Source organism: Rutilus rutilus, assembly GCF_951802725.1.
Source record: "Rutilus rutilus genome assembly, chromosome: 1".
In the NCBI taxonomy this organism is placed as follows: domain Eukaryota; kingdom Metazoa; phylum Chordata; class Actinopteri; order Cypriniformes; family Leuciscidae; genus Rutilus; species Rutilus rutilus.
Window position 1 is genome coordinate 7,451,544 of NC_140209.1, and position 27,126 is coordinate 7,478,669.

Below are 27,126 nucleotides of genomic sequence, written 5' to 3' on the forward strand. Positions count from 1 at the left end.
ATAAATTATATTTTAAAGTATATTAAAATAGAAAACAATTATTTTAAATTGAAATAATATTACACAATATTACTTTTTTTATTCTGTATTTTCTGTATGATCAATAAATAAATGCAGCCTTGGTGAGGAGAAGAGACTTAAAATGACGTTGTCATAGTCAGAATGTGAGTCTGATACTGCTCCATTGGGCTGTGATTATGGGGCGTGTTTGAACTGAACCAGGAAAGAAAATGCATCTGCACTCAATTGGATAGACCTACAACCAATCAGAGCAGCGGAGTAATGCATAATACAGAACAATGAACATGTGGGGAAACATAGAAAAAAGGGGGAAAAAATAATAATAAAAATAAATAATGAGAATTTATTTTATTATAATTTATATAAAATGTATTCTATAATACAGGATCAAAGCTTTTTTTATTGGAGGTTTTTTTTTAAGTGAATACAATATGTGACCTGATCCAGCAAAATGAGTCACAGTGACCCAAATTTCAAAATTGAGATTTTGATATTAATGGAAAGAGGAGACCATAAGCGTTCAAATGATATCCTAGTCAAAGTCATGCCTTGAATAGTTGTAAAGATACACATTTGAATTATGGTCGTCTGTCCTCTTTTTCCAATTGAAAACCTGAGAAAATCGCTTTTAAAGTTTTTTGCCCTTTTTTTGTTGATGTCTTTCAAAATCCATTGCATTTAAAGGGATAAACTATTTATTGTACAGCTTAATTTGACCAAAGACATTAATGCTATTAAACCAGGCGGAAGCTCAAATTATTTTAAAGTTTTTATTTTAATTAATAATTTAAAAGGCACTTTTACAAACATTTACTAATCAGAAAGATTGAACAGAAGTGCTACAGTTTTCCTTGAGAGAGGGTGTGTGTGTGTGTCTGTGTGTGTGAGAGAGAGAGAGAGAGAGAGAGAGAGAGAGAGAGAGAGAGAGGAGAGGGGGGGGGGGGCAGAGAGACAAGGAAACAGAACAAAATAATGTTAGCCTATGCAATCATATCTTTGTGTAGGCTAGTTGACAATAACAGTGTAACACATTCATAACGGAGATACCAACAGTTAAATATTGGGTTAAAATAAATCAAACACATTGTAATGGATTCTCCTTGCAGATAAATACACTCACAGAATAATTGCACTCACTCACATCCATACACGATAAATATTCTGACTTTCGCTGTCGCTGTCATCAGAGGATGACACGTCTCCAAAACAATCACTGACTAGCCTTAGCCACTCTTGATGACCCGCAGCAGAGCTTAGGTTAGAAGCCTCTAGTGAGTTCAACGCTTTTGGCGACTTTGCTCTCTTTTGACAGCGACATTTCTCAAATTAATAATATTTAGTCTTTCTGAGGAGATCTGCTAGCTTGTTTACACATAGCGCTACGAGTCTGACAGGAGGATGGCTGGACCAATCGCGTGCCGGTCAGTCGAAACGGGGCTTCCCATTGACAAATGATCAGCGTTTGTGTACATTTCTAAGCTTTTTGATTGGTTCTATACAACGTGAAACACCATATTTGGAGAGCAGAGACGTTTGAGGGGATTCCCGGGAAATGCGGAGTTGAGAAAAGCAATATTCATTTTCAGCGAATTTAGTAAAACTCTGTAAACTTTAATAGTCATTTAAATACCTTTACTCAATTATCTGGACTACGAAACTTTAGGAGATTATTTTTGAATGTCTGTTCTTTGAAATTTAGCAAAAAAAATTTTTTTTTTAAAATCTATTATTTCATTGTTTTTCCACATAATCGGCCCATATCTTAACCCTCTGGGGTCTGAGGGGTTTTTGGGGTCCTTGAGATGTTCTGACATGCCCAGACATTTGTGCTTTTTTCAGTTGCTTATAAACATATTAATGGCAAAGGTGTAAATTCACTCTATTTAGCACAAACAGGGCTACCATAATATGTGAACAACTTGCATGTACATGTTTGTATTTTTGAGAGAATAATGTTTATGCGTGTTTTTTTTAAAAACTAAAAACTAAAGTTTCTGAAATAAGGCCACAAAACACATAGTAAATATGTGTCAATAAGACTTTTGACTAATGGATGTCGTTGCCATGTGTTTTTTCTTCAAAAGTATGTGAAAATTATCCTGCCTAATCATTCACATAACACAATACATTGATTTAAATTTTACAAAACACTTTCTGTCTGGAAAGTCAATATGCGGAGTGGGCGTCAACGATCATGCATATTTAGTGGTTCGCACCTGGAGACAATGGGGCCGCATACTTAATGAGGCATTCATTCAGGTGAGTCACAAGATAGAATGCAAGAGCAACAGTTGGAAGCATCTAGTATTGGCCTATAATATGAAAAGGAAAACATGTCTAGTAATTGTGCAGTTAATTCTCATACTGTATTTTCAGTTTTGGAATATTTATCCTCTCCCCAAATTTGTCACTAATAAACCAAAATAAAATATTATTTTAAAGAAAAGGCTTATATTTACCTTTTATTAGTTTGTTTACATCTACCTTGTATTTTTTTTTATTAAAAAGGTTACAATTACAACAACAATTCAAGTGTAATATTTATTTGTAAAAACTAAAGTATACATTTATCATACATATTTCAAAGTTAAGGATTCATTACTTGAATATAGCCTAGGCTACATTGGAATAAACACTATAACATATTATTTGATTACTTTATTTTTGACAAAACATACTATATTTAACATATGAGCAAATATTGTCAAACAAAAGCTTATTTGAGGTCGCAGATATTTTACAGTGAAAATGTATAATCTATTCAAAACTAATCAATGAAATGTTGTCTTTCATATGTCTGTAACATAGTAACTTTCGTTTTTATAATAAGAAATATAAATGTTAATTTGCAGTTTAATACGTTGCTTATACAAATGCATTATATTTCAATATATTTCACTCGATTTTTACTCAGTAGCCTATAGCAATACAGTTTGCTAAAAGCGAAACATTCACAGACAGAAACAATTCAAATTTAAACCGTCTTTTGCCAGTTGTGGTAAACAGCGGCATCTCTGCCGTTCATTCATTCATTCATTCATGCACAGAAACGCGCCGCACTTGAGAATGAAAAAAAAAACTTACTACATTATTCCATAGCCTCGGATCTGTTGCTCCTCGTACATCTAAGGTAAATTTACCATTATAGTATTATTCCTCACAGCGCTGCGAGACTGTGTAAACAAGTACAATGATCTGATGTGTTTTCTCGAGCTGATATGGGGGCGTTGTTTGCAGGATTGCCTCAGACATTTGCATTTGAATAGCGCGCGCGCTCCGGGGCGGGGTCACATTACATCTGAATGAGCTCTAATTAGCTCGACTGGGATCGCTCTCTTTTAATACAGATTTCACAAGCTGAGAATATTTGTTTTTTATATATATTACTTCATTTAAAAGGAGAGAATTCAAGCTTCATGCCTGTGTGTCTGTATGCCTGTTTGACTGAGTATTCGCTGAGTTATGGTTCATTTTCGGACGCGTTTCAGAATGGACTACACTGACAGAGAGGAGGCAGAACTCGCATCATGTTTATTTTTCTTTATTTGGCGAAAAGCACAACACTTTGTTTTTATTGTGAGTGTACACAAAAATAATACACACTTAACAGGATAGATTGATGTATAACACAAGCATATAAGATAAAAATTATTATTATTATATTTTTTTTTTGCACTCATACGGAAAAACGCCGGCGCGATAGCCGACCTCAGGGGGTTAAAATGGAACGTTGCGACTTCCGACTCATTTCGCCAGATCGGGTCACATATTAACTAAATTATAAGCAAATACTTTGCAGTTAGGTTTGAATTTAAGGTATCTTGCTTTGTGAATATGGTATTTGCCCATCAAATAAAAAAAAATAGAAAAAATCTAATTGTCAACAGAACTCAACTGCACGCACACTGGAAGAAGTAGTAGAAGAAGAAGATGAGTGTAAACGATCTTTGCTGGTGTTGTAAAAATTATTTAAGGATACACGGATGGTGTACTACTTACCAACATGATCATCATTTTTGAGAGAAATAGTAAATTTCCCAACCTCAAATGTTGTGGGTGAGGCTAAGTTCGGCTGGCTTCCAGGTTAATTAAAAATGGTAATCTTTTCAAACTTTGACTGGTACTGTAAATAAGCATACTCGCTGCACTGGGTGGTTGACATATAAGCCTGAATTTTTTTTTTTTTTTTATTAAAAGTTCAAATATTAGGCTTAAATATTGTGCTGTGTTGTACTGACTCTTGAATTTCCCAAAATATATGTGGTATTTTAGATTTTGTATTGGAAATTTTATTTATTCACCAATTTGTTGCATTCATGCCTAAAATTGCCATATGGTGTGACACAAAAGTTATTCTATATAAAATGAAAATGGGATATACTCTCCCTAAATAACTGACTTCACCATAAATCTTTATCATTACTATCTTAAGATTTAAAAAATGTTTGTGCAGATTAGTTTGATTTTGTATTATTTTTCTAAATCATCATGCAAAGTAAGACATCTCTCCTCAGCCTTTTCAGATATTTTAGATTGTTAAACCCCATTATAAATCTATCAAAATGCTTGTGACTCTAATACTGTTTCTCTTGTGTTCCATTGACTTTTTCATGATTTATAACTAAAAATTATTTTTATTGTCACAATTTTAAATGTCACACCAAATGATATTAGTGTCACACTATATGATGAACCGCAGCACACAACACAATTTGTCGATGCAAAAAAAGTGTTTTATATGCATTCAGCATTCAATTACTTTAATTCAGTTAACATTAATAAGAATACAAATCATCAAATATACTAACTATTTTAAAACGTTTTTAAAATATTATTTAAGAAACTCAGAAATATGAGTAAAACAACCATCTCACGTCAAGAACCTTTGCGAAAAGAGTGTGTGTTGTAACAACAATTATAATTGTTAAACAGTAAAAATATTATCAATCTACAATTAGTTAAATGTTGGAAACATTTCAAATGATATCAAATATGTATAGTGTTGTATAATAATTGTTCACATCAAACCATATAGATTTTGGGGTGAATTTCAGGTGGTTTCAACAATTGGAGAAAAGAGATCGGGGAAGAGGGTGAAGGGAATGAGATGTAGATTAAGACAATACTGAGGTGATCGGATTTGGACTGACAGTGTGAACAATTGTTTTTAACCTTCTGAAATTTATGAGGCTATGAATATAGTTAGCCTCCTATGCAATAGGAGTTTTTGCAAAATTGACGCGTTTCTATTGGGCGTATTTTCAATTCGCAATTTCAATTGGCTCAATTTGAAGGGTAAACGGCTTTAATGTTGTATATAAGACAAAAAAAACATCTCTATTGCAAACCCCTCCACGTTGCTGTTGTTTTTGGCGTATACCCATAGAAACCAATATTACAGAAGACGACACAGGTCACACATTCTATTGTATTTATTTATTTATTTATTTATTTATTTATTTATTTATTTATTTATTTATTTATTTATTTATTTATGTTTAGAGCACTTTACAGGCTACTCAGTAACTCCAAAGTGCTGTACATCCCAAGCATCCCATACATAAAGCAATAATAAAAAATAAAAACAAACAAAAACAACCTACAAAAAAACAGAAATCTAGAACAAGAAACATTACAATTAGGTATCAAAGGCAAATAGGTGGTAAGAAATACCATATTTAATATATATATATATTAGGGATGGGCGATATGGCCTAAAATCCATATTGCGATATATATTGCAGCCTCTTGCGATAACGATATATATCACGAGATATAAATGATAATAAAACCATTTCAGAACAGGTTACACAGACCCTAAGGAAAGCCAAACAACTGCTAAATGTATTACAGTGAACAGTGAATGTAGTTTTGAGAACATTTATTGTGCAAAACTGTAATTATACAACATAATGTTGCAGATAAATACAATTCAAGTACACTAGCTGCAGAGACTTTAAGTAGGCCTAATGTTTATATTATGGTTAGCAGCTTATGAAACCCCAAATTCAAAATTAGAATATGGAGAAAAAAGGTTTTCATAAAGCTGTAAGCCATAATCATCAAAATTATAACAAATAAAGGCTTGTAATATCTCACTTTGCATGTAATGAGTCTCAGACTCCTTCTTTGAGTACAGATGTGCCGAGACTCCAAAACTAGGCACAATTCATGAGTTCTATATTATCAGAAATGGAATTATATAACACTAAACTACTTACTCTGAACTTGTATCCTCGGCACCGCGGCGGGATCAATTCGCTCTTCAAAATGCAGCCGTTCATCGTCTGGGTTGCAATCTTTTTCCTCTGAAGAAAAGGTGAATTCTTCCTCGCTGTCCAAAATCATCTGAAGGGCGTCTTTACCGGAGAAGTGTGAAGAAACTGCGTGTTTTTATGGCATTGATCGGGGGCGTGCGCGATGCATAGATCACCTAAACTGTTAGCCTACCATGTGAAAGCGCGTGGGTGTGTGGCCGCCTCAGCTCATTAAAGTTAATGAAGGGAGAACGAAAAAACTGTGCCTCTCCTCTCCTTGGTTTCAAATGGATTACATAAACTGAGAATATTTGTTTTTTATATAAATTACTTCATTTAAAAGAAGAGAATTCTAGCTTTATAAAGACACATCTCTCATTCATGAGTGACAAGTATTCGCTGAGTTACAGTTCATTTTTGGACATGTTTCAGAATGCGTTTCACTGACAGAGAGCAGGCAGAACTCGCATCATGTTTATTTTTCTTTATTTAGCGAAAAGCACAACACATTGTTTTTATTGTGAGTATACACAAAAAAATAGAGACTTAACTGGATCGAATGATGTAAAACACTTAAAGTCCATGTGAAGTCTAAGAAAGGCAATGCCTTTCTATGTTCTGACAAAAGACCATCAAACCATGTGCGAACGAGGGGGCCATTATCATCCAGCACCTTCTTTGAAGTGTCAGCTATCCCACTGTATGCTGCAGCTGACTGACAAAGCCTCTGTGTATTCACTCACAGTTTCATCCTTCTGTACACAACTAGTGATCTTTGACCAGTCCATATGTGGTCCAACAATGTTCTTTAGAATGTTCAAAACACCTTCTCTTAAATCACCTTTACTGGCATGTCGCAGTTCAGAAGTAACAGCAGACTAAAAACTGTTGAATTCAGTTAGAATTTGTGACATCAGCCAACGACATGTCGCATTTTACTGATCAATGCTCTTCTAAATTCAGAAAAATTTGTGCGTGCTGACGGTAAACTCTGGGATAGTCTCTCTATATTTTTAGGACATAAAGCTGTATTGATTGCTTGACTGCAGTATGGGGGTTGCAGATGTGACTGGATCAACCCCTTTTCCCCTACTCTGAGCCTTTTGTCTTGTTTCACACACTTCAACTGCGTTTACATCTTTCATCAATCCAGCATTAACATTGTCCTCAATTCTACCAAAAGACTGTAAATCAGGATAGCTTTCATCTGACTGTTGGTCTTCTGAGTCACATTTGGTTGAGGCCTTATGGCCCACCTTGTCTGTGAGACAGGACACTTGTGCAATTGTTTGTTCTGATCGTTTAACTTATCAATACAACGAGCTTGTTCTTGTACAATGTATAAGCTAAATTCTCTGTGGCAGCAGATCATGCCTTTTATGTTTTTCTTCCTGATACATGCACCCAACACCTTCTTGCAATCTTCAATATACCATACTTTTTCTGGGTGAATGCCACATTTCTTTGTCAAATTCAATCTGACTGACTCAGTCACTATGAAATCCATGTGCTCTCCTAGCAATGACTTGTGGCTCGCGACTTCATACTCGGACGCGCGCTTCAAATCCGTTTCAGAGACTCTCTGTTCGTTCCGGTGAAATCACAAAATAAAATTAAAGCTGCAAGCAGCATTTATCGGGGTTCAAGCAATTAAGGCCTTTAAGCACAAAAGTATCAAAAGTTATTAAGTTTTATTTGGCAAGCATGTAACCACTGACATAATGGATGAAAAAGACCATTTACTACCAATACAGGCAATGTACCATAGGAAATATATGGTTTTAAAGCTTTTTAAAAGTTATAGCGCCACCTATCGTTCAATCTCCATAAAATTTGGCATGCTTCTTAATGATGTTATGTCACATATGCTTACCAATCTTTGTGAAGTTCTGAGTTTTTATTTAGGATTTATAGGCTTTTTAGTGTATTTTGCCATGCCCATTTTCTAAATGACACTATTACAGCCATCCAAATGCAAAAGTTCAACTTTTTTTTGATAATTATTGATCTAGACAGTCCAGAGAATTGTCCTAGACTGGTCTGGTTCCGATCGGGCGAAAAACCTAGGACTAGTTCGCAAAAGTAGGTTTTTAACATATTTGTGAATATTTAATGAACGGTTTGATTGACAGCAGTGGTTCTTGAGGCAAAGTTGTTCAATATGAGGAGATCTATCAAATGATATGCATTTTGTGACGAAATTTGTTACACCACGTGATTACAGAGCCTTAAAACTCGTTAGCGCCAACTAGTGGCCGATTTCTTTCAAAATTCTTACAGACCTCTAGGGCCTTGAGACGAACATGCCCACTGAGTTTCGTTCCGATCGGACTTCGTTAACCTTGTTTAATAGGTGCTCAAAGCTCATTGGCCAATGGCGGCCATGTTTTTCGAGATACGCCAATATCCTTTTATACCTACATGGCCCCTTGGGCCAAGACACTGCATACCAAATTTCAAGTCATTCGGAAAAACGGTCAGGTGTCTAAGTTTTTTTTGTTTTATAGTGCCACCATGTGGCCAATCGACGCATTTTTTTTACTGTGACCTCAGATTGACCTCCTACATATGTGTACCAAGTTTGGTGAAGTTTACTAAATTACTTCTTGAGTTATAGCCATTTTAGTAAAATAGGCTCCTCCCACAGCGTTAATTTTGCACCCCCTAGCGACCGTGAATGGAAATTTCCACTTTTTTTCGATAATTATTACTTTTCAGACTCCAAAGAACATTTCTGCACTGGTTTGGTTCCGATCGGGCGAAAAACCACAGACTAGTTCGCAAAAGTAGGTTTTTGACAAAATTAAAAATGGCGGAAAAATTTGCATACCGGAAATGAAATCGGAGATAAACATTTTGTCTGTCTTGACCCAAGGATTACAGTGATATAAGACACTTGAGTCTACGACAAACCATCTAGGAGTTATTAGCGATTTCATACTTTTGCTTACTATAGCGCCACCTATTGGCCAATCGGGGTCATAATTTGATAACCTCTCCTCGATTTTTGTACTACCATCTGGCAAAGTTTCAAGTCTCCAGCACTTACGGTTTGGGCTGCACGATGCGTTTTACGGCGGAAGAATAATAATAAAAATCAGGACAGTTACAATAGGGTTTCAGCACTTCGTGCTTGAACCCCTAATGAACACAAAGTGTCCCTGCTTGATATACAACCACTGATAAACATAAAAAATTAGGCCTCCGAATGTGGATTAGATCCCAGAACCTTTGACACTCTTGACAAAAGTTCTGCCACTGGACCATTAAAGCCATACGTAAAACAGTCAGATCTATGTCTTTATTCACGTGAAAAATCTCTCCACTAACAACACATATTACAATTTGGTCTCATTAAATGACAAATTAAACCCAATGTACTATTTAAATCGATTGCTGGACATCTGATTTATGATTTAGCATTGGATTAGCAATAAGACCCCCCCCCCCCACACACACACACACCTGTCCCACCCACTTTTTAAAGCAAAGTTACGCCACCTCAAATGCCAAACTAAAATATGTAATATTTTTCATTACTCGATCAAAAATAATTCTGTTATTCAATATGGCACTCATATTTAAGGGGAAAAGTGCAAAAAGTTTTGAATTTAAACATCAGATTACAGATACAAAATCACTTCAATGACTGTTTGGCTCATTAACTTCCTAAGATACAATATACGTAATAACTGTTCATTGTATTTTTTTATGTATTTTTTTTTCTTGTAGAACGCACAAGAGACAAAAGTCAAATGGGTGATTGTCCCAACAGTAAGTAAAAAAGCTAAAAAAGATTATTTGATTCTGTATTATACAATAATAATTGTACAACTGCTATTTGATAACAATGTATGTGTGTCTTGAATGTTTCAGTGAGATCTGAAGACAGAAGACAGAAAGAGATAGAAGAAGAAAATAGTTCTCGGAAGTTTGACCGTAAGTCAATTGTCAGCAATAGTTATTAAGTAATATTATCATAGAAAAATTTTACTTTCAATTTTGTCTGATTTTAAAAAAGATGATAATTGACTCACCCCATTGCCATCCAAGATGTTCATGAATGACTTTCTTCAGTGGAAAAGAAATACATTTTTTTGAGGAAAACATTTTAGCATTTTCTCCACACAATGGACTTCAATTGCAACCAACATGTTCAAGTCCAAATCAATACAGTTTCAAAGGACTTTAAAGTGCTTCAAATGTCTCTCCTCGATCCCAGCTGAGGAATAGGGCTTTATCTAGCGAATCGACTGGTCATTTTCTAAAAAAAAATTAAAATGTATATACTTTTTAGCTGCAATTGTTGGTCTTGTGCTGGACTGGAACGCGCCGGGCATGACGTCATCACTTTGGAAAGGTCACGGGTGACATCATTAATTATTCATTAAACCAGGGGTTCGCGGGACCCCGGCGCAGGGGTCGCGAGATGATTTCTATAAAAAAAAAGTGTAGGCGCTATATATTTTTGTTGCAATTAATTTAATCAGGAATGTGATTTTTCCGGATTAATCCGGAATTCCGGATTTTCCGACCTGAAAATGTGACATACTTGAATCATGCAGATCTGTAAAAAAAAAACCTCACAGCCGTCACCATGGTAACCCGGGACGGAACCACAATCGCCGTCCCCGCGCAACAGGGCCACACCGGGCGGTTTTTTCACGTCAGTTTGGGTGACAAATTCATCTGAAGCCTATTTCATAGCTTAATGTGATAGTAGAGGTCCTGGGTAAGATTTGTATGCACTTCATTTAGCGGAGAATATCGAAAACTGTTATAGACTAATATGACCTCATAGAACAACGTGGGATGTGTGCCAAAATCTCTACCCGGGACGAAAGTCCTGAAAATGACCACAACCTGTGACACTATTATCACACTACAGGTGAATGGGACTTTTTTTTTTCCTTAATAGATATCCTCATACATTTCTACCAGTTTAATCTTCATATTAAGAGAAATCATTTTTGTATTACACTGTGTTAAAAATAAAATAAAATATGCAAATTAGGCAATATCTCATTAAATATGCGTAACATTACATATAAACTTTTGAAGCTACAGATTTTCTGAGGTGATCACAATGACCATAATTATAAGGTCATAGAAGAGTGTAAGCATTCTGGTTTGATATAAAGCAAATGGCTAAAAACTGTCAACCTATTACAAACAACTAGCAACATACAGGAATTGCCAGTTATGTATTAACCTAAACTTTAAAGTCCCTGTAAAGGCAATTCTAAAAAAAAATTCTAAACACATTATAAATGTTAGAAATGTATTGCCTAAATCATATTACAAAGACTGTGAACTGTGAAGTACTGAATTGTGGAGTTAGACCGTTAAACAGTTTTTCACCATCGCTGTGTTCCGGATTTTTTGGGCGGGGCTAAAACGGGGGCTCGATGACGCACTGAAGCCCCTGAGCTCCTGGACACGCCCCTACTTGATGACGCACTGGAGCCCCTGACGCTGGCCCCTACCCTAACAATATAGCGCATTCACATCAGTTTGCCGATCGCCAGTTACTGTCAGTACTATTAGTTACTACATCCTACAGTTTGCTAGCTAGCTATGCCTTCGTCACGGAAATGCGTATTACCTGGATGCGATCACGTACAAAACAGATCGGTGTCCTTATTTAAATTTCCGAAAAACTATCATATCAACAAGAGGTGGATTAATTTTGTGAAGAGCCACCTTGATGGAGAGTCGAGGATCACCGCCAAAACCCGCCTCTGTAGTGATCATTTTACACGGGATAGTTAGTTTTATAAACTTTCGTCTGAGTCAACTGGGATTCACTGATAATCCGCTGTTACTGGTGAATGGGGCCGAACTGACTATCTCCCTCGAGATAGTTGTCGGCGATCATCCTCCCGTCGCGCCGACAACTGGTGCCATCGTCGGCCGTGCGTGCCCACCAATGAGTGTAAGTTGCCTTCTGTGCTTATGTTATAATTATAGTAGGTAGTCCAGGCTCGAACATGTATGGCTTTGTAAAACAAATTAAGCTGCTAGGAGTATCCATTCCGTCTGTAGCGGTGACAGTTGAGTGTGGCGACGGTAGCTTTCCCGCGAGTGGGCGTGGCTTCAGCGCAGCCAGCGGACACGCCCCCAGCGTTTGAGAGCAGAGACTACTGCTCATTTTTTCAAGATTTTGATAGCTTATTTTATGTACTTGCCGGCTTTTTTTATCATTCAAATTTGGCTGGGTGGCTAATAACACATTTTTCTGTGGTGTGACAAACTCAGAACACATACTTAATTTTGACTTTACAGGGACTTTAAAAGCTTACATTTCCTACCTGTTCTAAATATTGCTGTCATCACCTCCAACTTTTTTTTTTCAACAAAAGTTTACTTGGCAGCCATAGTGACCTGAGGTCACTTTTGTTTTGTCACAGGTGTTTGTTTTTGTTGTTATTTTTGCCAAATGGGGAAAATGCCATCACAAGTACATCACAACTTGTGCTCACATAGTCTCAGACAAATTGATGAAGTTACAGTGTCTTCCTGTCATGAAGTTATTCATCACAAAGAACAGATAAGTTGGTACATACCAATTACTCATATTTGAAACCTTATTTTACAAAATTCCAAAAGATCTGGAGAGAGTGAGAGAACAACTTATCCATCCAGTGTCACATACAGTGGGGAGAACAAGTATTTGATACACTGCTGATTTTGCAGGTTTTCCCACTTAAAAGCATGTAGAAGTCTGTCATTTTTATCATACTGTAGGTACTCTTCAACTGTGAGTGACGGAATCTAAAACAAAACTCCAGAAAATCACTTTGCATGATTTTTCAGTAATTAATTTGCATTTTATTGCATGACATAATTATTTGATACATCAGAAAAGCAGAACTTAATATTTGGTACAGAAACCTTTGTTTGCGATTACAGAGATCATACGTTTCCTGTAGTTCTTGACCAGGTTTGCACACTGCAGCAGGGGTTCTGGCCCACTCCATACAGACCTTCTCCAGATCCTTCAGGTTTTGGGGCTGTCGCTGGGCAATACGGACTTCCAGCTCCCTTCAAAGATTTTCTATTGAGTTCAGGTCTGGAGACTGCTAGGCCACTTCAGGACCTTGAGATGCTTCTTACGGAGCAACTCCTTAGTTGCCCTGGCTCTGTGTTTCAGGACGTTGTCATGTTGGAAGACCCAGCCACTACCCATCTTCAATGCTCTTACTGAGGGAAGGAAGTTGTTGGCCAAGATCTTGTGATACATGGCCCCATCCATCCTCTCCTCAATACGGTGCAGTCGTCCTGTCCCCTTTGCGGAAAAGCATCCCCAAAGAATGATGTTTCCACCTCCATGCTTCACGGTTGGGATGGTGTTCTTGGTGTTGTACTACTCCTCCTTCTTCCTCCAAACGCGCGAGTGGAGTTTAGACCAAAAAGCTCTATTTCTGTCTCATCAGACCAGATGACCTTCTCCCATTCCTCCTCTGGATCATCCAGATGTTCATTGGCAAACTTCAGACGGGCCTAGACATGCGCTGGCTTGAGCAGGGGGACCTTGCGTGTGCTGCAGGATTTTAATCCAGGATTTTAACGTGTGTTAATGGTTTTCTTTGAGACTGTGGTCCCAGCTCTCTTGAGGTCATTGACCAGGTCCTGCCGTGTAGTTCTGGGCTGATCCCTCACATTCCTCATGATCATTGATGCCCCACGAGGTGAGATCTTGCATGGTGCCCCAGACCGAGGGAGATTGACCGTCATCTTGAACTTCTTCCATTTTCTAATAATTGATTGAAGATTCTCACCAAGCTGCTTGTCTATTGTCCTATAGCCCATCCCAGCCTTGTGCAGGTCTACAATTTTATCCCTGATGTCCTTACACAGCTCTCTGGTCTTGGCCATTGTGGAGAGGTTGGAGACTGTTTGATTGAGTGTGTGGACAGGTGTCTTTTATACAGGTAATGAGTTCAAACAAGTGCAGTTAATACAGGTAATGAGTGGAGAACAACAGGGCTTCTTAAAGAAAAACTAACAGGTCTGTGAGAACCGGAATTCTTACTGGTTGGTAGGTGATCAAATACTTATGTCATGCAATAAAATGCAAATTATTTATTTAAAAATCATACAATGCTATTTTCTGGATTTTTGTTTTAGATTCCGTCTCTCACAATTGAAGTGTAACTATGATAAAAGGGCAATTCCACGCAAAACTGTCACATCCATAACGCCAACACAATGCCATTGTATTTAGTTGGCGTTATGGATGTGACATTTTTGCGCGGAATTGCCCAAAAATGACAGACCTCTACATACTTTGTAAGTAGGAAAACCTGCAAAATCGGCAGTGTATAAAATACTTGTTCTCCCCACTGTACATAATACTTCATTGGACTGGGCTACAGCGGGAAACATGGTGAGATGAGATTTAATTAAATAATTAAAATTTTTCTGTGGATTATGGGGGTTAAAAATAGAAAAGTGACATGCCATCCTTAAGGCAACTTTTGTTTGCAACTTTTGTCTCTGTCTAACAGAGTGCAATACAAATGGCAGAAACATTCTTGGTCAAATATCTCAAACCATCAACGGACATGGAGACATTTGACGACCTGCGCATTGCTGCGTTCGATAGTAATGCCTTTAAGATGGACTTTGAGAGGACCACTTACACCTCAACTAATGCAAGAAAACATAGGCTATACGAAGAGCCTATTATCAACAGCAGCTTTGGGTCCAAGCACCATTTACAGACACCACCTCGATCTTAATTGCAGATGCTTATGGTTTTGTAAGGAAGGGCAGTTTATTAGTCCCTGAGATTATAATCTCAAAACCTGAGGGTTTGCCAGATCCCTGCTCGTGTGGCAAGTGTGCACACAAGAATGGGTGTCCCTGTCGGGTAGCTGGTATCTGCTGTTACAAGTACTGCAAATGCAAGGGAGGCAATAGTTGTAAAAATCATATCACTGAATGGACTCTCTGGTGAAAGTTTTACCTAGCAACACAGGGAATAATAAACCTGTTGTTAAGTTAACATTCCAATGATAATAGCAAGGTTGTATATAAAATGTCTGTATATTAATCAAATGCTTGTTTTCTTTCTTTTAAAAAAGTCCCTTGTTTGTATACAATTTATAATTTTCCATTCAATACAGCACAAAACAGGACATTGACAATTCAAATAAGTTATTGTCATTGTTGTTATAATTATTATTACTATAATAATAGTGGGTGTGGGGGTGGGGGTGGGGGTGGGTGGGTGGGTGGGGGGGGTGGGTGTTCGGGGTCTCATTATATTTTCCTGCTTTTTTGTCCATAGCCCATCACATGCCTGTTTAATTCAATACTTGTTAAATGGTGTTTGCAGAAAAGTCTGATAAAAAAATAAAATATATAATATATATATATTTTAATTCAATTTGTAATTTTGTCCCAGACATTATGAGATTACGTCAGCGTCAATCACAATCAAGTTACGTAACTTACATCACGCGCAGCAACACAAGGTGTCCCACTGTTGTTTGCTATAGCTAAAGGCAAATTGTCTTCTCTGTTTGATCAAGTTATCGGTCAGTTCAACAAAGGCAAGATATTAATGTGTGTTTGTAGAATTAGACGTTTCAGATAAGTCTGTTTTCAGTGACGTAACTTTGTTTTAAAAAGTGGGTGGGACAGGTTTGTTTGTTTGTTGGGGGGGGGGGGGGGGGGTGTCTTGTCTTGTTGCTTATACAATGCTAAATCAGATGTCCAGCAATCGATTTGAATAGTACATTGGGTTTAGATCCGTCTGATTTATGTATGACTTTAATGGTCCAGTGGCAGAACTTTTGCCAAGAGTGTCAGAGGTTCTGGGTTCTAATCCTAAGGCCTATAGTTTTTTTTTTTTTTTTTTTTTTTTTCATTAAAACCGATTATGTTTATCAGTGGTTGTATATCAAGCAGGGACACATTTGTGTTCATTTTATTTTGTGATTTCACCGGAACGAACAGAGAGTCTCTGAAACGGATTGAAGCGCCGAGTATGAAGACTGTGCACGAGCCACAAGAGAACGCACCGCTGATCGCAGAGTTAACGAGCACTTTGTGCGTGCTGACGGTAAACTCTGGGATAGTCTCTCTATATCTTTAGGACATAAAGCTGTATTGATTGCTTGACTGCAGTATGGGGGTTGCAGATGTGACTGGATCAACCCCTTTTCCCCTACTCTGAGCCTTTTGTCTTGTTTCACACTCTTCAACTGCGTTTACATCTTTCATCAATCCAGCATTAACATTGTCCTCAATTCTACCAAAAGACTGTAAATCAGGATAGCTTTCATCTGACTGTTGGTCTTCTGAGTCACATTTGGTTGAGGCCTTATGGCCCACCTTGTCTGTGAGACAGGACACTTGTGCAATTGTTTGTTCTGATCGTTTAACTTATCAATACAACGAGCTTGTTCTTGTACAATGTATAAGCTAAATTCTCTGTGGCAGCAGATCATGCCTTTTATGTTTTTCTTCCTGATACATGCACCCAACACCTTCTTGCAATCTTCAATATACCATACTTTTTCTGGGTGAATGCCACATTTCTTTGTCAAATTCAATCTGACTGACTCAGTCACTATGAAATCCATGTGCTCTCCTAGCAATGACTTGTGGCTCGCGCACAGACTTCATACTCGGACGCGCGCTTCAAATCCGTTTCAGAGACTCTCTGTTCGTTCCGGTGAAATCACAAAATAAAATGAACACAAAGTGTCCCTGCTTGATATACAACCACTGATAAACATAAAAAATTAGGCCTCCGAATGTGGATTAGATCCCAGAACCTTTGACACTCTTGACAAAAGTTCTGCCACTGGACCATTAAAGCTCCAATATGCAGGATTTTTGTAATAAAATTTCCAAAAATTACTTGCACAGTGTGATATATTTCCTCCAGTTGTGTACTTACAATATCTTAAAAGTCTCCAAAGATTTTTTATTTCAGAGAAATTCCGATTTTAAATAACTGTCCGTCCCGGAAAAGAAATGTCGCGCCTCAGTGACGCAATGTCCGCTCTATCCTTTTTTCCGGTCTTGACCATGTGATAGGATATTCCCCCACCGGATTTTTTTTTTTTTTTTTTTTTTACAACAACTTTATTGAGTTTTCTTTCTTATCACAATAAACAATAAAGACGTCTGACAAAGATTAAAAAAAGAATAAAATAAAAAATATGACCCACCACACCGGAATATCGCATGGTCAAATGCGGAAGTGGTGGTTAAAGCGTTATAGCCATAGTCTGTATGGTTAGCTGTTATGCATCACGATTACTCATTGGTGAGTATTGAAGTGCCAACAAAACGAAAGCGTCCATATTCGGATACACGCGGAGTCGCGGACTGTGTGACAAACGGAGGAAAAAAAAACCCGGATAAATATCATCAGGCGTTTTCGAGATGGAGAGAGCTGCGTGACATTCTTGGACTTGACAGAGACTCTGCTCTCGCGATTGTATTGATAGACAGGTAAGACATGCAACTGTCAATAATAGCACTTATAAACAAAGTTATATTGCTCTTTGTACTTCGGTAAGGCTTTTTATCACGTGTGGTGACCGAGATTATGGCAGTACAATTAAATACAATCGGATATGTTGTTAAAAATATATTTAGTCATTACTTGCAAATGTTCGTTCAAATTTACTTTTAGATATTGGTTTGAACACGTTAAACAACACGGCATTAACCATAAACACGTAAAACTGCACAACATTAACCAAACAAATCATTTGACAAATAGCTGTATGTTGTAACGGGATAATATAGCATAACATTTCATGTACCTTGCAGTTCATTAATTATGATGACATAAAATAATACGATCAGACATACAGGTAATACAAAAACGAATAAATTACCTCATCCGTGATCATGATTCATTAATTCCATTTAGATAAATCGCTAGATGGTGAAAACGCATTAAAAACGACATCTCCCATCGTCCTTCATAGCGTCATCAAGCTTCGCCTTTGTTATTGTTGGAAACTGCGCCCTCTTGCGGTCAAATACCAAAGTTACATATTAGAGCTTTAAAGCCATACGTAAAACAGTCAGATCTATGTCTTTATTCACGTGAAAAATCTCTCCACTAACAACACATATTACAATTTGGTCTCATTAAACGACAAATTAAACCCAATGTACTATTTAAATCGATTGCTGGACATCTGATTTATGATTTAGCATTGGATTAGCAATAAGACCCCCCCCCCCCCCCACACACACACACACCTGTCCCACCCACTTTTTAAAGCAAAGTTACGCCACCTCAAATGCCAAACTAAAATATGTAATATTTTTCATTACTCGATCAAAAATAATTCTGTTATTCAATATGGCACTCATATTTAAGGGGAAAAGTGCAAAAAGTTTTGAATTTAAACATCAGATTACAGATACAAAATCACTTCAATGACTGTTTGGCTCATTAACTTCCTAAGATACAATATACGTAATAACTGTTCATTGTATTTTTTTATGTATTTTTTTTTCTTGTAGAACGCACAAGAGACAAAAGTCAAATGGGTGATCGTCCCAACAGTAAGTAAAAAAGCTAAAAAAGATTATTTGATTCTGTATTATACAATAATAATTGTACAACTGCTATTTGATAACAATGTATGTGTGTCTTGAATGTTTCAGTGAGATCTGAAGACAGAAGACAGAAAGAGATAGAAGAAGAAAATAGTTCTCGGAAGTTTGACCGTAAGTCAATTGTCAGAAATAGTTATTAAGTAATATTATCATAGAAAAATTTTACTTTCAATTTTGTCTGATTTTAAAAAAGATGATAATTGACTCACCCCATTGCCATCCAAGATGTTCATGAATGACTTTCTTCAGTGGAAAAGAAATACATTTTTTTGAGGAAAACATTTTAGCATTTTCTCCACACAATGGACTTCAATTGCAACCAACATGTTCAAGTCCAAATCAATACAGTTTCAAAGGACTTTAAAGTGCTTCAAATGTCTCTCCTTGATCCCAGCTGAGGAATAGGGCTTTATCTAGCGAATCGACTGGTCATTTTCTAAAAAAAAATTAAAATGTATATACTTTTTAGCTGCAATTGTTGATCTTGTGCTGGACTGGAACGCGCCGGGCATGACGTCATCACTTTGGAAAGGTCACGGGTGACATCATTAATTATTCATTAAACCAGGGGTTCGCGAGATGATTTCTATAAAAAAAAAGTGTAGGCGCTATATATTTTTGTTGCAATTAATTTAATCAGGGATGTGATTTTTCCGGATTAATCCGGAATTCCGGATTTTCCGACCTGAAAATGTGACATACTTGAATCATGCAGATCTGTAAAAAACAAACCTCACAGCCATCACCATGGTAACCCGGGACGGAACCACAATCGCGGTCCCCGCGCAACAGGGCCACACCGGGCGGTTTTTTCACGTCAGTTTGGGTGACAAATTCATCTGAAGCCTATTTCATAGCTTAATGTGATAGTAGAGGTCCTGGGTAAGATTTGTATGCACTTCATTTAGCGGAGAATATCGAAAACTGTTATAGACTAATATGACCTCATAGAACAACGTGGGATGTGTGCCAAAATCTCTACCCGGGACGAAAGTCCTGAAAATGACCACAACCTGTGACACTATTATTACACTACAGGTGAATGGGACTTTTTTTTTCCTTAATAGATATCCTCATACATTTCTACCAGTTTAATCTTCATATTAAGAGAAATAATTTTTGTATTACACTGTGTTAAAAATAAAATAAAATATGCAAATTAGGCAATATCTCATTAAATATGCGTAACATTACATATAAACTTTTGAAGCTACAGATTTTCTGAGGTGATCACAATGACCATAATTATAAGGTCATAGAAGAGTGTAAGCATTCTGGTTTGATATAAAGCAAATGGCTAAAAACTGTCAACCTATTACAAACAACTAGCAACATACAGGAATTGCCAGTTATGTATTAACCTAAACTTTAAAAGCTTACATTTCCTACCTGTTCTAAATATTGCTGTCATCACCTCCAACTTTTTTTTTTCAACAAAAGTTTACTTGGCAGCCATAGTGACCTGAGGTCACTTTTGTTTTGTCACAGGTGTTTGTTTTTGTTGTTATTTTTGCCAAATGGGGAAAATGCCATCACAAGTACATCACAACTTGTGCTCACATAGTCTCAGACAAATTGATGAAGTTACAGTGTCTTCCTGTCATGAAGTTATTCATCACAAAGAACAGATAAGTTGGTACATACCAATTACTCATATTTGAAACCTTATTTTACAAAATTCCAAAAGATCTGGAGAGAGTGAGAGAACAACTTATCCATCCAGTGTCACATACAGTGGGGAGAACAAGTATTTGATACACTGCTGATTTTGCAGGTTTTCCCACTTAAAAGCATGTAGAAGTCTGTCATTTTTATCATACTGTAGGTACTCTTCAACTGTGAGTGACGGAATCTAAAACAAAACTCCAGAAAATCACTTTGCATGATTTTTCAGTAATTAATTTGCATTTTATTGCATGACATAATTATTTGATACATCAGAAAAGCAGAACTTAACATTTGGTACAGAAACCTTTGTTTGCGATTACAGAGATCATACGTTTCCTGTAGTTCTTGACCAGGTTTGCACACTGCAGCAGGGGTTCTGGCCCACTCCATACAGACCTTCTCCAGATCCTTCAGGTTTTGGGGCTGTCGCTGGGCAATACGGACTTCCAGCTCCCTTCAAAGATTTTCTATTGAGTTCAGGTCTGGAGACTACTAGGCCACTTCAGGACCTTGAGATGCTTCTTACGGAGCAACTCCTTAGTTGCCCTGGCTCTGTGTTTCAGGACGTTGTCATGTTGGAAGACCCAGCCACTACCCATCTTCAATGCTCTTACTGAGGGAAGGAAGTTGTTGGCCAAGATCTTGTGATACATGGCCCCATCCATCCTCTCCTCAATACGGTGCAGTCGTCCTGTCCCCTTTGCGGAAAAGCATCCCCAAAGAATGATGTTTCCACCTCCATGCTTCACGGTTGGGATGGTGTTCTTGGTGTTGTACTACTCCTCCTTCTTCCTCCAAACGCGCGAGTGGAGTTTAGACCAAAAAGCTCTATTTCTGTCTCATCAGACCAGATGACCTTCTCCCATTCCTCCTCTGGATCATCCAGATGTTCATTGGCAAACTTCAGACGGGCCTAGACATGCGCTGGCTTGAGCAGGGGGACCTTGCGTGTGCTGCAGGATTTTAATCCAGGATTTTAACGTGTGTTAATGGTTTTCTTTGAGACTGTGGTCCCAGCTCTCTTGAGGTCATTGACCAGGTCCTGCCGTGTAGTTCTGGGCTGATCCCTCACATTCCTCATGATCATTGATGCCCCACGAGGTGAGATCTTGCATGGTGCCCCAGACCGAGGGAGATTGACCGTCATCTTGAACTTCTTCCATTTTCTAATAATTGATTGAAGATTCTCACCAAGCTGCTTGTCTATTGTCCTATAGCCCATCCCAGCCTTGTGCAGGTCTACAATTTTATCCCTGATGTCCTTACACAGCTCTCTGGTCTTGGCCATTGTGGAGAGGTTGGAGACTGTTTGATTGAGTGTGTGGACAGGTGTCTTTTATACAGGTAATGAGTTCAAACAGGTGCAGTTAATACAGGTAATGAGTGGAGAACAGGAGGGCTTCTTAAAGAAAAACTAACAGGTCTGTGAGAACCGGAATTCTTACTGGTTGGTAGGTGATCAAATACTTATGTCATGCAATAAAATGCAAATTATTTATTTAAAAATCATACAATGCTATTTTCTGGATTTTTGTTTTAGATTCCGTCTCTCACAATTGAAGTGTAACTATGATAAAAGGGCAATTCCACGCAAAACTGTCACATCCATAACGCCAACACAATGCCATTGTATTTAGTTGGCGTTATGGATGTGACATTTTTGCGCGGAATTGCCCAAAAATGACAGACCTCTACATACTTTGTAAGTAGGAAAACCTGCAAAATCGGCAGTGTATAAAATACTTGTTCTCCCCACTGTACATAATACTTCATTGGACTGGGCTACAGCGGGAAACATGGTGAGATGAGATTTAATTAAATAATTAAAATTTTTCTGTGGATTATGGGGGTTAAAAATAGAAAAGTGACATGCCATCCTTAAGGCAACTTTTGTTTGCAACTTTTGTCTCTGTCTAACAGAGTGCAGGGGGGGTGGGTGTTCGGGGTCTCATTATATTTTCCTGCTTTTTTGTCCATAGCCCATCACATGCCTGTTTAATTCAATACTTGTTAAATGGTGTTTGCAGAAAAGTCTGATAAAAAAATAAAATATATAATATATATATTTTAATTCAATTTGTAATTTTGTCCCAGACATTATGAGATTACGTCAGCGTCAATCACAATCAAGTTACGTAACTTACATTACGCGCAGCAACACAAGGTGTCCCACTGTTGTTTGCTATAGCTAAAGGCAAATTGTCTTCTCTGTTTGATCAAGTTATCGGTCAGTTCAACAAAGGCAAGATATTAATGTGTGTTTGTAGAATTAGACGTTTCAGATAAGTCTGTTTTCAGTGACGTAACTTTGTTTTAAAAAGTGGGTGGGACAGGTTTGTTTGTTTGTTGGGGGGGGGGGGGGGGGTGTCTTGTCTTGTTGCTTATACAATGCTAAATCAGATGTCCAGCAATCGATTTGAATAGTACATTGGGTTTAGATCCGACTGATTTATGTATGACTTTAATGGTCCAGTGGCAGAACTTTTGCCAAGAGTGTCAGAGGTTCTGGGTTCTAATCCTAAGGCCTATAGTTTTTTTTTTTTTTTTTTTTTTTTTTTTTTTCATTAAAACCGATTATGTTTATCAGTGGTTGTATATCAAGCAGGGACACATTTGTGTTCATTTTATTTTGTGATTTCACTGGAACGAACAGAGAGTCTCTGAAACGGATTGAAGCGCGAGTATGAAGACTGTGCACGAGCCACAAGAGAACGCACCGCTGATCGCAGAGTAAACGAGCACTTTGATCACTTGATTTCAATAACACCACATTTAATTTCAGCGTGCTAGATCGCCTCTTATTTAACAAACGAACGAAATGAATGAATGCTCTGCTAGTTAACTGGAGATGTTTGATTTATTTTTTATTGTTACATCCATGCCGCGAGATGTTTCAAAAGTGGTGGGGACAATATCGACCCTGGCAGAAAGTGGTGGGGACATGTCCCACCCGCAAATTACGACTATGTCTGTTTTAAACATAGTGATCTTGATTTATTTATTATGAGGTGTGGGGTCGCGAGGCAGCAGCGCATTTATCATGGGGGTCGCGGGCTAAAAGCTTGGGAACCCCTGCATTAAACATCCAGGATACGCACACGAAAGGACCATTTTAAACAATAAACTGACACAAATACATAAATATGCCATTCAACATACAATAAAATTTGAACCATCCTCCTTTTCCATGCTAGTAAACAATGGGGCGGTACTTACACTTGACCTTTCCAACGTGATGACGTCATGCCCGGCGCGTGCAGTCCAGCTCAAGATGAACAATTGTGGCTAAAAAGTATATATATATATATTTTTTTTTTTAAGAAAATGGCAGATCAATTTGCTAGATAAGGCCCTATTCCTCAGCTGGGATCCAGGAGAGACATTTGAAGCACTTTAAAGTTCTTTGAAACTGCATTGATATGAACTTAAACATGTTGGTTGTAATTGAAGTTCATTGTTGTGGAGAAAATGCTAAAAAGTTTTCCTCAAACTTAATTTCTTTTCCACTGAGGAAAGAAAGTCATGAACATCTTGGATGGCATTGGGGTGAGTAAATTACCAGGACATTTTCATTTCGGGGTGAACTAATCATTGAAAGGTATACCTAATTGTGATAATTTAAAAAAAATGCAAAATTATTTAACAAACAAAAGTTATGGGCCTTGATTGAGAATTTGTTAGCAAGTGAAAACTAAAAGCAACTGAAACAATTTGCATAATATAAAACCAAAATGTTTTTCATTCAGTGAGAGTAATGCATTTATAATTAGGATATATTGTTTAAATAGACTAAAATACTTTATGAAGTTTTGCTTATTAAATTGATCCTGATTTAAGAATGTTGTGGTATGTATCTTATTAGTATCTTATTTTCCTTATTTTCCTACAGTTACTAGATACAGATACCAAAGTATAGCTTGTCTGGATTATAAACTCCATATTTGGGAAGAATATACAATAGGTTGGGGGATAAAACTTGTTTGTGTACATACAATCTTTCCCAACTCAACACAGGCTCTAACATCTCAAAAATTACTAAATGGGCTGTCGGTGTGCTTCTAGGATACAATCTTTATTTTAAGACCTCTGTTCTTCATGTAAAACATCTGATGTACACTTATTTTACAGTAATGCCTATATTGTTTGTTTAATCTAAATTAGAGGTGGGCGATATATCATTTAGACGATAATATCCAAATTGTTGTCTGGATGATATGCAAAATTGGGATATCGAATATTTCATAATTTGTACAATCCGACCCCCCGAACATGAAAAGAGCTGAAGGAAGTTAAAGAGAAAACAAATAACGTACACTATAACCTTCTAAACAATTATATGTAGCGATTTTAATACTGTAGGGGTTTGTTTGACTGTATTTTATGGGTTTTTTGTACAAAATCACGATCGTTCCTCAATTGCGCGAGAGTAAGCTGCTACTAATTTGCAATACAACTACGGAGTTCTTACCTGTGTGTTATGACGTTTCTTAGGTTGAGGCAACAATCCAAAAACGTAAAGAGTAAAGCCGATGTACGATTAATAAAATAGCTGCTAGAAAAGGCAAAATATGCGTTGTTTGCGGAAAACTGAAGTTAAAAAGTTTTTCTTAAATGTCTGTGGCGTCCTCAAGTGGCGAGCTTCGTGATTGCATCATTAGAAAATTGCGTCATCGAACGCACACGCATTGCCACGGTTCCACGACTGGCCCGAAGTTAACTTCCGGTCTGTGTTTGTTTGCTACTAGGCCCCGACATTATTATGTCTCCTTCAAAGCTTGTAGTTAAACTAATTTGAAACTGTGGCTTGACAAACTACAACCTGCTTGTACAGAAACTACAGAGTTTCACGCTGATCATGTGTTTGACGTGACCAGATCAAATTACACAACACAGAGAGAGCCGTAAGGGTAAAAACTGACCACAATCTGCTTCGTAAAAAAATATATTGTGTCTTCTAATGTAATTTAGGCTTTTTGTAATTTATTTAGCTTGTTATTGTAATAATGTACTCTAGAGAAATCAGGCAGATCAAGAGGAATCGTCAGTCAATCAGTGTCGGCGTTTACATTTGTTCATCAAGTGCTCTCCGGATAACTGATCGGAGTTTCCCGCAAATTTTTTTTAATTCATTCATTTTTATTTATTTGACAGGGACAATACAAACTAACATAGTGTCAAAACAAAGCTTGTCACTGAAGTGCTGCATATAAAGTTTATAGCAAATGCTAATTTTCAACTCCTGTCCCTAGTTAGGCCTTTATACACAATAGAATTGCTCGGTTGTATAGAGAATACCTAGATATTTAAATTCTGTAACTGGATGAATTTCTTTTTTTTGTATATTAATATTAAATCTTCCTTTTAAATCAAGTTTTTTAATGGAAAAGCACATGGAGACTGTTTTTGAGAGATTTAGAACTAACTGATTTTGGATGTTTTAAATATGAGGTCTGTAATAGGCCTTTATCACAGAGTGTAAAACCACTATTGCTTCATCTTCTATCAATGCCCATATAGCACAGGATTGTAATTTATTAATTATATAATTAATAAATTAGTTTTATGATTTATTATTATTTACACTAGCTTAGCCAGAAAAAGGAAGAAAAGAGAGCCAGAAAAGAGATCTGGCTGTGCACAAGAAAAACTGGGTGTGCCACATTTATTGTCAGATTTATGTGCTAAAAACCCTGACTCTGCATATCACTAATTTTACAGAATAGACTGGGCTGATGTATAAAACTCAGGCTCGTCACATAAACATAATATTATATAGAACAGGGGTTCCCAAACTTTTTCATTCGAGGACCCACCTAGACAAGTATGATCAATCTCAAGACCCACTTGCACTGGTACTACCAACTTTCTCAGTTGGTCGCACCAGCATGATTTGGTCGCACCTTCTTTTTTCTTTTTTTTTTGCTACATGCCATGGTATTAATCAATGCATGCTGATGGTCTTAATCTGCATACCCTAGTTTTGCACTGATGTAAAAAGACTGACAGTGACAAGACCTCATGTTAGCAAAATATTTAAAACTTTTAACTCTTAAAAAAACTATTAAAAAAACATGTATGTTCTTTAATGTTTGATTATAATTTTACCGTCTTCCCATAAGGATGGGAAATGATACGATTTTAGCAATAATAATAATGCCACTGACGATTCTGATTATCGATCCGATTCTTTAAAGATTCTCTTATCGATTCTTGATAGCACTGTGTGGAAAAATGTAGTCATATGCTTTTCAAAAAAAACAAACAAGGGGTTTTATTTATTTTAAAGCTTAAGCTTGAGTGAGCAAACTGTACTTTTTATGTAGCCTAATAAATAGAACCTTATTGTAAAGTGTTACTGATTAGTTATACACCGATTCAGACGTCTGCTGAGTTCACTGTTGGAAAGATCAGTTGTTTTAACCATTCATTAAAATGAATCGTGCAAAGGAGTCATTAGTTCGCGAATTGGACGTGTGCGCGTTGTGTGATTATCCCAGCAGTTAGGACATGGACATCCAAGATTTGTGTCAAGACAGAAAACATTTCATCACTGGATAGTTTTTTTTTCGTTTAATTA

The 27,126-nt window shown here is 37.1% G+C and overlaps 1 protein-coding gene across 1 annotated transcript in view; it reads left to right on the top strand.

Annotated features, from left to right (window-relative positions):
* The window catches only part of LOC311302624 (uncharacterized protein), a 90,106-nt gene that overhangs the window by 18,542 nt on the left and 44,438 nt on the right, over positions 1 to 27,126 (top strand). Inside the window, exons 3-6 of the mRNA XM_084428622.1 lie at positions 10,011 to 10,052; positions 10,155 to 10,217; positions 18,786 to 18,827; positions 18,930 to 18,992. Coding sequence (XP_084284748.1) covers positions 10,011 to 10,052; positions 10,155 to 10,217; positions 18,786 to 18,827; positions 18,930 to 18,992 — 210 coding nt within the window. The remainder of the gene's footprint in view (positions 1 to 10,010; positions 10,053 to 10,154; positions 10,218 to 18,785; positions 18,828 to 18,929; positions 18,993 to 27,126) is intronic.